The 11,695-nt window shown below is 36.5% G+C and overlaps 1 protein-coding gene across 2 annotated transcripts; it reads left to right on the top strand.

The window, feature by feature from the left end:
* Positions 1 to 2,625: 2,625 nt before the first annotated feature.
* Positions 2,626 to 5,342, top strand: LOC113339865. 2 transcript variants are annotated; one of them, XM_026585087.1, is made up of 4 exons: positions 2,626 to 2,847; positions 2,943 to 4,013; positions 4,420 to 4,584; positions 4,778 to 5,342. In XM_026585087.1, exons 2-4 carry the CDS (start codon positions 3,549 to 3,551, stop codon positions 5,063 to 5,065), a joined length of 918 nt encoding a protein of 305 aa, XP_026440872.1. In that variant the 5' UTR covers positions 2,626 to 2,847; positions 2,943 to 3,548; the 3' UTR covers positions 5,066 to 5,342. The 2 variants fall into 2 exon arrangements, with proteins under 2 accessions (XP_026440872.1, XP_026440871.1); XM_026585086.1 differs by having other exon boundaries at positions 2,626 to 4,013.
* The last annotated feature ends 6,353 nt before the right edge of the window (positions 5,343 to 11,695 follow it).

Genomic DNA, 11,695 nt, shown 5'->3' with positions numbered 1-11,695 from the left:
TGATATACGTTGGAATTTTAAAGATTACCGACAGGGAAAGTCTTTTTTAAATCCACGCCAAAACCGGCTTTCCCTTTAGTAAAAACGGCTTTCCCCTATCAATTATCTTAAAATTTAATCATAAAGCTTATTCTTCTAAATTTGAAACATTTTTTAAACTAAAACCTATTCAAATGATTCCTCTTACAAACTAAAATCAAAATTAAAATTCATCAATCGATTCCAACAACATCGATCTATTTAAAGTAAATTTCATCATCCATTTTTCTAAAAAAATCAAACTAAACATCGACAATTGCGACTCATACTCTTAATTATAGTTGTCATTGATTTATCCATTTAAGATTGAAAATTACAAAAGATCTTAGGTTATTGTGTTTAACCTAATCGATCGGCGTTCATGTTTATGTTTACCGATTCTTATAACATTCGGTCGATTATATGAACACGTAAACTGACCGCCGTGGATGTGTTTTCTGGTCGAAGAATAATCAAAATCAGTTGAAGTTAATGCCCACATAAACAGATTCTGATTTGGAAGAGATAATTGTTTTCCTTTATATCCTTATTTTAGAATCGGATTATGTGATTTTCGACGTAAACCTATTATATAGCATGTGATTTTTGTATGTCTTTGTCTTTTGAAACTATGTTGTCTCGGCATACCTAAAATCGATCGATGTCCATACATAGTGTATACTGATGTTGGTTATATTCTTCATTTCCAAAGGGCATTACTAGAATTGGTATACATGACACATAAACATTAACGGATTCTGGACCAGTGTTGTTCATCTAGTTATAACACAGTCATAATCGGTTGTTATAAAGGCTGCACATCTACCGAATCCCACAAAAAGCAAAACACAAATTATGAATCCATAAATGATAAAATAAAATATGCCATCATCATTTACTTACGTATTTTCTTAGTTATATAGTTATTAGTTTATGTATATACATCCTTTACTTTTGATAATTATGTTATGATTTGCATGATTAAGTAATAGTTGAACTTTTTTTATGCCACCTCCGAAGCTCATTGTTGGTCAAGTACTACATGGTAGTTTATCATGTTTGAAACTGGATAAATTATTTGGACTTTTTCAATCAGAAACGGTGGGTGTGAGACATTAATATATCTCGATTTCAGCTCTGGTGAAAAGTCCAAAGTTTCTGTTACTTTTTCACCCACAATAAGATTATGAAAAGATGTTTACAATCACTCTACGTCTTATACACCGATTCTCGGTTTTCTTCGTGAATTAAAGCATCAACCCGGAATAGCCATGAGAGTGCACGAACATTTACCGATTCTGGGTTGACATCAGGGGCACCACAAGCAACCATAAAAGTAGTAACAAGTTAGCATATGAATTGGCAAAACAAGCAAGAAATCAGGGGCACCACGAGCAACATTGGAGACATATGCCTTCTTTCATTCACTACACTTTGGCTTATGATTTCAGTTTTTTAGTTTCAAATGCATTGTATTAACAATCTCAGGATAATAGTTTTTGGAAGTTTCTTATATTACAGTTTCTCAAACTGAGATAAGGGAAGCCAACAAACTTAATAGCCTTCTATAATTTTTATGCTTCAATATATTAACTTTAAAAAGAAAAAAAAAACTCTATGTACTGTACCTGAGAGTGGAAATTATACTAAGTCGCATATATTTTCCTCAATGCTAAATTGAACTTTTCAAAGTTCTCTCTCCCACGTCAGGTTTTTTTTTCCTGACTCCTTTAATCTAACTCGTCTGGATCTCATTGAAATCACGTGACTCATCTATATTAAACTCAATGTGTCAATTTTTAAGTCAAGGTTGATTCAAAAACTTACAAACTTACCAATTTACCTCGGGATTCGGAGAAATTTCGGCGAGCCCAATGAGTTTGGTCCATGTTACCATCAAGAGAAATTTCGGCAAGACTAATGAGTTTGGTCCATTTTACCATCAATCTTTTTAAGGTTCAAGTAGGGGTGTACATCGGGCCGGGCAGGCCAGCCCAAGCCCTATTATAGCACATGCCTGGCCGGACGGGCTTGTAGTCTTTACTACCCATTAAGTTTAACAGGCCATGTCGGGCCGGGCATTGCAAAAATTTAATGCCCTTGGTCCGTCCATACCCCGTGAAACAATACAGGCCAGGCCAGGCAGGCCTCCGACACAAAAAGTTATTCAAAAAATTTAAGAGTATATAGGTTTGTCTTTTTCGCTTGACAAAAGATGATATATTTGTAACTCGTTCAAATGATTCTTCAAGCAATTCATAATCGTTATTGTGAAATGTAACTCAAAATTTTCTCGAATCTCAATAAATTGTCCAAATTTGAAATTTAAAGTCTTGAGAAATCCATCACATTAGTAGAAAACTTTATTCCAGGCTATTGGCAATCAGGTAGGCCGGGTAACTAGGTTACCGGACGGGCTAATAGGCCGGACTCCAATATTTGAACAAAATCCGAGTCCGTCCAATTATATTTATCGGGCAGGCCGGGCAAGCCCATGACAGGCTGTCGGACGTCCATGGACTTCTTCGGACCCGGGCGGTACATGGCAGGCTTATGTGCATTTTGTACACCCGTAGGTTCAAGTGTTTCACATTCCAATGATTCCAATTCCATGAATTTCTTGAGATTTGGGGGAATTCTTTTTTCTCATATTGAAATAGTGATTCATATCAACATGGGAGTTTAGGGTTTTCAATTTCTCAGAGAATAGATATCATCATCATCTTCTAGTATTATGAAAGTAAGCAAAAATTAGAAATTTGGGGAGGTTTTTCGTTTCAAGACTTCAACAGATATTCTCATCATCATCAACAATTTCTACACTCAAAGGTACTTCCTTTTCCATTTTTTACTTCTGGGTTTTCCAACTACAAAGAATAATTCTCTGAGATATTGAAATTTAGGGATTTTTCTTCTACTCACAGTGCAGATTAGCGTTTTGAACATCAAATTTAGGGATTTTGGGGGGTTTTCTTAGATTTTCAGATTAGGTTAAAAGAATGGAAGAAACAAGGAATGCACCATATTCTGATGGGGAAGATAGAATCAATAGGTTACCAGATGAACTAATTCATTACATCCTGTCTTTCATTGATACTAAGTATGCAGTCCAAACTAGTGTTTTGTCGAAAAGGTGGATTCGTATCTGGAAATCTTTACCTTTTCTAAAATTCATTAGGAGTTCGTTTTCAAATGAGAATACTAAGGGGTTCATAGAATTTGTTTATATGGTATTCGCACTCCGCGATAAAACCGATATTCAGAAGTTTAGTGTGGATTGGGACGACTCTTTATTTGATAATACGGTGATAATGAATGTTCATAGATAGAGCCTTAGTGCCGTCAGATATGGTGTTCAAGAAATAAGCATAATCATCGAGCAATTGCATAATTCAGCATATGAAATTCCTCACCGTCTTCTTAATCGCGAGTCACTGAGAAAGCTGGAGATACAAGGGTTCCATCCTGCCAGATATGTAGATATTACTCTGCCAAGATCAATTAATTTACCTCAGCTTAAAGAACTGACCATGTATGGATTCTCAATCTCCAATCTAGAATTATCTAAAGGATTCTTTTCAAGTTGTCCGGTTCTTGAAACGTTAAACACAATCGGTTCTGATGTACAAATGGATAACCATTGGAATTTTACTGTTGATTCTCTCAGCCTTAAGAAGTTTTCATACACTTGTTCGCATAAACATCTTTTGCCGGAAAATGATAATGTGACAAACATTATTAAGTTATGTGCTCCGAATCTGGAAGACTTCTTTTGCAGTTTCTTCTTGACACCAAATTATTCTCTAGAAATCTCTTCTCCACTGTCTGGGGTAAGTTTTCAGGTGAGACTCAATGCACAAAAACAAGATGAGAATGCAGAAACATATGAAAAACTTCCTTCGAAGGAGAAAGCTGTGTATGCTAAACGTATGTTGAAATACCTAGGAGCGGTTTCGATGGTGAGAGACATGGGATTATCACCTGGTTTCCTTGAGGTATGGGTGCTTCCTCTCTTCTATTAGTCAAGCATCTTAATATATATGTACAAGTGGTTTAAGTATGTTTTACGGGCTAGTCAAATGTAATAGAAGAGCAAGGTTGTTGCTGCTTTTAAGCAGCCCAACTTTCATTACTTACAAGAGGTCCTTAGATTTTATGATATTGATGTTGATGCTTCTTGGTTATCAAGATATTTCCTTTCTGTGTTTCTGTCTCCATTTTAGGGTAAGGAAGAAAGATCTATATATCGAGGGTTAACAAAAGTCGTATTATATTCTGAACTAGTTAGATGAGATTGTTTGTATAACTTTCATTAGTGCTGTTTTAAGTAATCTTGGTTTACTATAGTTAGCGAGATTGTAGCGGCTATACTAATTGATTTTTTTCTTTTTGTTTTTCAAGGTTCTCTCACAAGCTCCTGACTTATTAAGCTGCCAACAACTTCGCTTTTATAATTTGCAAGATTTGTCGCTGCTAATGTGGCTTACAAGAGGTTCCTTGCGGGCTATAGCATACCTACTCAGCATTTCTCCTAATATAACTAGACTTTTTCTTGAATCCAAGCAGGTAACATCCAACCAAGTTCTTTTTTATTTTTTGGCCTGCAATGTCGTTCCAACAGTTAGAATGCAACATCTATGTTATTTTTCATCTATCTCATTTGGCGACGTTTATTTTTGTGTAACATCTTAATTTGAGGTGTTTCTTATTTTGAACTATGAACATTGACCTATCCGTCGTTGTGATTGTTTGGATATAGTCAACTTTAACGGGCGTTGGAGATGACTGGGAAACAGGATTGTCATTGCCGGGAATGCTGTCTCACCTCAAGTATGTCGAGTTGGAAGAAGCGGAAGGATGTGATGCTGAACTAAAACTTCTGAGTTTTTTGTTGAAAAATGCAAAGGTTTTGGAGAAAGTTGTTATATTCTTTTGTTCTAGAGTTGACTTGCCTAATAAATCTAGAGTGAGACAAGTTGAGCAATTTAAGGTTAAGCTGAGAGCAGTTCCTACAGCTTCATCAAGTATCAAAATAGTGTTTTATTAGAACTTAGTAGGTGAGAAGTTATTAGGTGAGAAGTTCTGTGAACTTTTACTAGAACCTGCAACAAACATTAGACAGATGAGAAGTTATTAGAAGTTATACTCGGTCAGCAAGCAATACTTGCAACAGATGCACTGTGAACAAGGACTTCCCTTGCGAAATTAAGTAGTTTGGTTTGATGTTTTCTTCTATCGTTTTTACAGAATGCCTTCTTCTGTAAATTAATTTTAATATCCAAATGTCTATTTGGGAATTCGTTAAATGTTATCATGGCTGGTTCAGCTTTGTTGTGCTTTACTGTTAACTATCTTAGGTGTTCAAGTTAGGGAGCTAGGTTTACTGACAGCTCCCTTCTGTTGTAGGGTCCTTTTCCTCCTGTTATGAGCAAAAGTAGTAGGTACATTTGCACGCTCAAGCTGAAAACATCCTGTCGCTGGTAATTTTCGTTCCTGCAGGAGAAACTAGTAGGTACATTTGCACCAGAGTTGATCTCATTTCACTTGGGTTATGCCAAACTTTGAAAATGTATCTTTAGATCTAGACAAGTTGCTGTTCTCATGATTGAGATGCATAATTTAAGGTTACCAAATTAGTTATTTCATTCCCATGTTATTCAGTAAAACCACTGGTTTGGGATAATTGTTTTGCTTAGGGATAATAAGAGTGTCATGGCCACCTCGGCTCGTCCCTGTTGGTTTTTGTCAGGCGAAGCTTGTGAGTATGCAGCAATCAACTGTAGGCTAACTGCTTTGCTAAGATCTCACAATTTTTTTTTTCAAACCCTTAAAATTAGTACAAAATCTACGGAAAGAGCACCACTAGCAAATCCATCACCCTGTCGGTGACAATGACAGTCCATACCCAAATTCAGCTAAACAAGAGGTCCCAACTACATACAGGGCATTCAGCAACTTCCCTTAAGGGTTGCATCCGTTTAATCTTTATCAATAGTGATCATAGCAGCATCTTAATGAATGGTGAGAGAATTACTCTTGGACAAATGTGAATGAAGTTGAGTCTTGAGGTCAGAATAGTCTAGAGTTAACTAGAGTGAGCTAAGTTCCAGAGAGTTCTGTATACAAAAGAAATGGATAAGTGTGATGTGTCCAGAGTAGTCTAGGGCTGTAGTGTTGTCAGATAAAGCCGGTTGTAGTGTTGTTAGTCAAAATCGGTTGTAATGAGTTTTGTAGATAAAAAAACTCGAGAGAATATAAGAGTCGGTAATGAAGCCTACAAATAGGCAAGATGTACCCAGTTTGTACTTGAGCAAGACATTAGCAGAGAGTTCTAGAGAAATAATCTTGCTTCAACTATTCTAGTTTCCTAGGAGCTCTGTAGGAGAGCTCGTATGTCTCCGAAGTATCATCAAATATGTAAAAAAATCAACAGTGACTTCTGCATCTAAACAAACAAAGGCAAAGCTGTTTCTCATTAAGTTAAACTTTGATAGGTACAAGGTGAAGAGGATATTTCATAAGAGTAGCCATGTCAGAGGTTTCTTCCATGTTTACATCTTCCTTGTACAAGGTAATTCCCAATTAAAACAGTATAGTAGATTGGCGAGTGCGAGTTCAACCATTACGAGTCCCATATGAATACCGGGACAGCCTTTTCGTCCTCCACCAAAAGCTAAGAATTCGAAATTTCGTTGTCCTCGAATATCCATAGAGTTATCTGCGAACCTCTCTGGATAAAATTCGTTTGGTTTTTCCCAATATGCCTAGCCCATGCATTTATCAGGACTCTTGTTTTCGGTTTCACGTCATATCCATCAATCCTATTGTGTACCATACAATGGAACTGATGGGTGTAGCCTTAATGTTTCTTTAACCACCATCTTTAGATACTGAAAATGGTGAAGATCCTTCTGCGCGTCTACTCTGCCTCTGTAATTTCCGACATAACTTCTAACTTCTTCTTGTACAAAAATCAGTTTTCAAGACTTGTTTTGCAGCATCAGCGGACGTAATTACAAGTGTGGGTATACTACCGAGTTGTAAAAGCATTATCGGGCCATATTTTTGAGATAGCTTATGAAGAACACGATGAGGCGGTTTCCCGAGTAGATGCAAAGTTACCAATGATTGGAAGCTTAGGTGGGCTAGGAGGAAAGTTGTGTCTGCTTTGATCAACTCTCGATATAAAATAAACAAGTAGAAGAAGTATAAAGAAGTAAAACTAGAAGTAGTAGTGGGGGGAATAAGCGAAAAAGTTGTGATGCCAAGAAGCTGCTACATGGTAGTGATCAGAGCTTGGTTTTTCCTTCCTCTGTTTGTTTGGGTCTATTGGTCATTTATAATGAGGTTTATCAAAATGGGTACATGCAGTGTCTAATTAGCGGAGAGACATTTGTCTCAGAATTTCCAGGTGTGGAAGTTTGGATATATACAACCGCCTTTCTGGATAGAGTTTGTTTACTGATTTTTTTGTTTTCTTTTCCTTTGTTTTTTTCTTTCTAGGCAATGTACTTGATGTTGAATAAGCTTCTTTGCTTCTCGTTGCACGCGTCTAATAGAGTTTGCCAGAAACGAACACACGTCTTAAAATTTTCTAAAAGAGAAAAGCAATTGATGTTGAACTACTTGCATTAGAAATTTGGAAGATTGTGTACGTAATTATACACTTGGATTCTAACCGTCTATACGGCCGATCCTTTTTCTGTTTCAGCCATATGAATTATATTTGTGGGAAAATAACACAATGAACTTGCATAATATATTATTAAACATTAAATAAGTGCTAATTTCTTTTATATGTATATATATATATATATATCCACTTAAGACGTTTAGAAAAATAATGCTATCACCTTAAACACTGATGGAATCGTCGCTTTATAGTGAGTGTATTTATAAAATTGGAGCAAATACTCTGTGGTATAAAGGAAACCCACTTCTCCATAACTGATATGGTTGTCGTCTTCAACGATGAAAAAAAGAACCGCCAACTTATTTATGGTAAATAGCAAAGCCCTCGTACACGTAAAAATAAACTTTTTGGGTGTCGGTTGATTGATTAATTAATTCATATTTTTTTAAAAAGACGGAAACACTTCATATTGAATTGACACACAAATCAGAAGAGAAATTGATGGTACAGATGGATCTTACTGAATATTGAGATTTCGAGGCTCTAATGTGTAATTCGAAAACCTCTTTAACTTCCTAAATGGGATAGCCCCTATTCGGGAGTTTTTTTTTATGTCAGCAGTAAAGGCTCAGTGAATGCTTGCAAATGATTCCATTAAAAAATAAAAGAGATCTTGTTACTTACGGACTTTAATGCCATACACGAAATTGAGTAAAGCGAAGATGCGCCATAACGCATTGATTAGCTAGGCCTTCCCTATATTAGTGAAGCTTGGCGGAACTGACTTTGTCAATCTAATCTTTCAGATAAGGCTCTATATGCCATTGATCACCGGGATATCTGAATTCCCTCTCTCACTCTACGTGTGAAAATTGATAATGGTGAAAACCACAAGGGCAACGTTACAACTTACATGCACTGAATAAAATTTACTACCGATTAATTTACAATTGAATAAACCTTGTATAACACCCATCAAAAATAAAAATTAAAAGATTCTCGGATACAACAAATACTAAGGCAAAAATCACTACAGATATGTTGTTTATTTTAATCAAACTGATTCTTTTTTGTGGGGAACGGTGGTAGATAAGAGATTTTAAGTAAAAGGAAAGTTAGATAATTTGGACGAATATTGTACCAGGATGTGAAGAATGTGTTGGGCTCACAGCCATCAATACATGCTAATAATCTATAAAACAAACTAGCCAGCAAGAAATATTTGATCTCTCGGATTGTTCCATGAACCTCGATACGATTTAGGATAGGAAGACGAGAAAGAGAACCGAACAGATGCAAGCCATAAACAAAGCAATAAGAAATAAAGTACTCACGGATTTAACTTGGTTCAACAATATACACAATGTGTGAATATTGTCTACATCCACCAAACGGCTACGATCTCTTTATCCATTATAGAATCAACTGAGAATTACACATCGTGTTTGACTAATCAACCCATCGACTCACCACATCTGTAACCGAACACAAGAACCCTATAAAATCCAAAGTAGTGTCTTCACTCATACGTGATAATGTTTACCACATTATCTACTACAACGAGACGATCTTATCTGCACACCTGGACATAGATTACCACGGACGCCTTCAGCTTAACACCAATAATCTAATCCAGCACCACCAAGATGATATTCTAGTCAACTATATGTCTTACAAACATCTCCATATAAATACTCCATAATGACATAGGTTTCAACATCGATAGGCACTCCATAAGCACCATAATGATGTACTCCTTCCACCATTATTGGTCTCTCACATCCACCCCAAAATTCGGGATGAATTTCTTACATCTCTAATGAGAATTTCCTTGAGAATTCCATGAATAAACTAATAGCCTAAACCTCCTTATATAGGAGTCACAAACTTATCCCACGAGAATAAAGTTTCCTTAACTTGGCTATTAAGTTCCTAGTCTTTAGAAATAAGTAAATCAAATAAATCACCGGCCAAAGTTTCAAACCTAAAATTCCACCGACCCAAAAATATGTTTGACTTATTTCAAACTTAACTCATGGATTAAGACTACATGTTTGGAGTTTAACATAAACTTAAATTCTCCACAAACGTGTCCCAGAAATCAGCCAACAATTCTCGACCTCGGATCATGCATTTATGCATGATACGATCAACATGTTATCCCTCCATCTTCTGAACATCAATTGCATCATCACTGGTTGCCTACATATCCTCAATAGTAATCAAACCGAAATGTAGTTCACCTAAATTGTTCCTTAGAACCTCCACCAGAAGAGAGAAAACCATACTTGAATGTCACCGACTTAAACTTAACAATCTAACCTATCAGTGATTGTACAAATCTCCACCACGGCGAAAAGTCTTGACCATCTCACCAGCCACCATCATATGATCACCCGTTATGCAACATCCTCAGAAAATACACCTTACTTCTTTATGTTCACAACTCCACATTGATTGGCATCATTATAGGTGTATTGCATGCCAACTCAATCAAATGATACATGATTGTTTTCCATATGCTACCTTCAAACTTAGTTATAGTCATTATGGTCCTTGAGCATTTTCCACCTTCGAACTTGTTCCATACTACGAACAGAACTCCATCTTGACTGGCCTTGCTCCACCTGAGTTAATGTTCCGCTATTCTGAGCCACTAACTCCAAGTTTCGAACCACATCCGTTATGGTTGACATCCATAACTACTCGATTACCAAACGAAACTACCATAGTATCCTCAAAGCGTCTGCCTAAGCATTACCTTAGCAGAACCACAATGTTCATTTTTGTCTCTAAACTCCATCCAAATCAATTGCTTCTTCAAACAACTGATTACACACTTGCTTTTTTCCACGAGCATGTCCTCCAAAACGAGTTAACGAGAAGCTTTTTGTTAGTTTATAATAAACTAACCTTCATGTTAGCTTCCAAGAAAATAATCATCTTGTATGTACCAAAGCATATTGGGCATGACTCTAACTGCGCACCAAATACAACCAATCCACGGATCATTTCCACTGCGTGCCAATCTTGAGCTCATTTATATGAATCTTGCTTTACTAATCCTATCTCAGATTGGATCGTGATTCTACGACCATATATCACCAATTGAGTTCTACTCATACATGAAAGCTTATCATATCTTCGACCACTGCATACATACCAGAAAACATGTCCATCTTCACAGAGACTTTTGACAGCTGACACACCAAACTTCTCACCATTTCAGCAACCTCAACGGGCTTTTACAATAATGTCCTTTTACGGGATTCAATATAATTGTGAAGATAGTTTATTATCATTTTCATAGCAAGCATGTGGCTTCAACTTCGCGACAGTCAAACCACAACACACGCCGGACTCGGATAACACTGTGACTAACGTCGAAAAATTCACTATTACCCTCGTAACAATGCATAAAGTCACACATTCTGCTTTGTGCTTATCCCTTTCCCAATCTTGCTCCAAAAACGTACGCCAATATTCAGAATCTAATAATCTGTCCTTCACACAAAGACCCAATCACACCCAGCCATAATCTGAAACCTTTAGTAACTTCCTCAATCTCCAATAAATTCAAGACATTGTTGTGTTTATCTTCTTAAACTATGTAAAGAAAATAACTTGACGGTGAACCAAAATTTCTCAATGAAAATCTTTATCTTCATCTCTACAGGCTTTGTTACTATTGAAATCAATTTCAATAACTGTAGCAGACAAGAAAACCCCTAAATATTATCATTGCTATAATGTATATCTCTCCAACAGAAAGACTCATACTGATCATCAGGAAATCAAATAGCCAATGGATAATAAAAGGTTGTTGGGAAAACACGCCCAAATTGTAGCCCTTCTCAAATTCACGCACCGTGTTTTCTCATAAGTAGTATGTGCTAGCTTCCGTAGCCGCACCACCACATATATTGTAGCTAGTATTATATCATTATTCTTTAAACTCTTGAAGTGTCCAAGCGATACCTTTTTAATTCCTCGCAACGGGTCTTCACCAGAGTAGGAACGTATCCACAACACAAATAGACCATC

Source organism: Papaver somniferum, unplaced genomic scaffold, assembly GCF_003573695.1.
Source record: "Papaver somniferum cultivar HN1 unplaced genomic scaffold, ASM357369v1 unplaced-scaffold_21, whole genome shotgun sequence".
Taxonomy (NCBI): Eukaryota; Viridiplantae; Streptophyta; class Magnoliopsida; order Ranunculales; family Papaveraceae; genus Papaver; species Papaver somniferum.
The sequence above is the reverse complement of the archived record's forward strand: the minus strand, read 5'-3'. Positions and strand labels throughout refer to the sequence as shown.

Bases quoted from the DNA above. Each gene is read 5' to 3' on its own strand.
- LOC113339865 (XM_026585087.1), top strand. From the start codon at position 3,549: ATGTATGGATTCTCAATCTCCAATCTAGAATTATCTAAAGGATTCTTT. The intron at 4,014-4,419 runs GTATGGGTGCTT...TTGTTTTTCAAG, and splicing joins TATCACCTGGTTTCCTTGAG to GTTCTCTCACAAGCTCCTGA. The intron at 4,585-4,777 runs GTAACATCCAAC...GTTTGGATATAG, and splicing joins TTTTTCTTGAATCCAAGCAG to TCAACTTTAACGGGCGTTGG.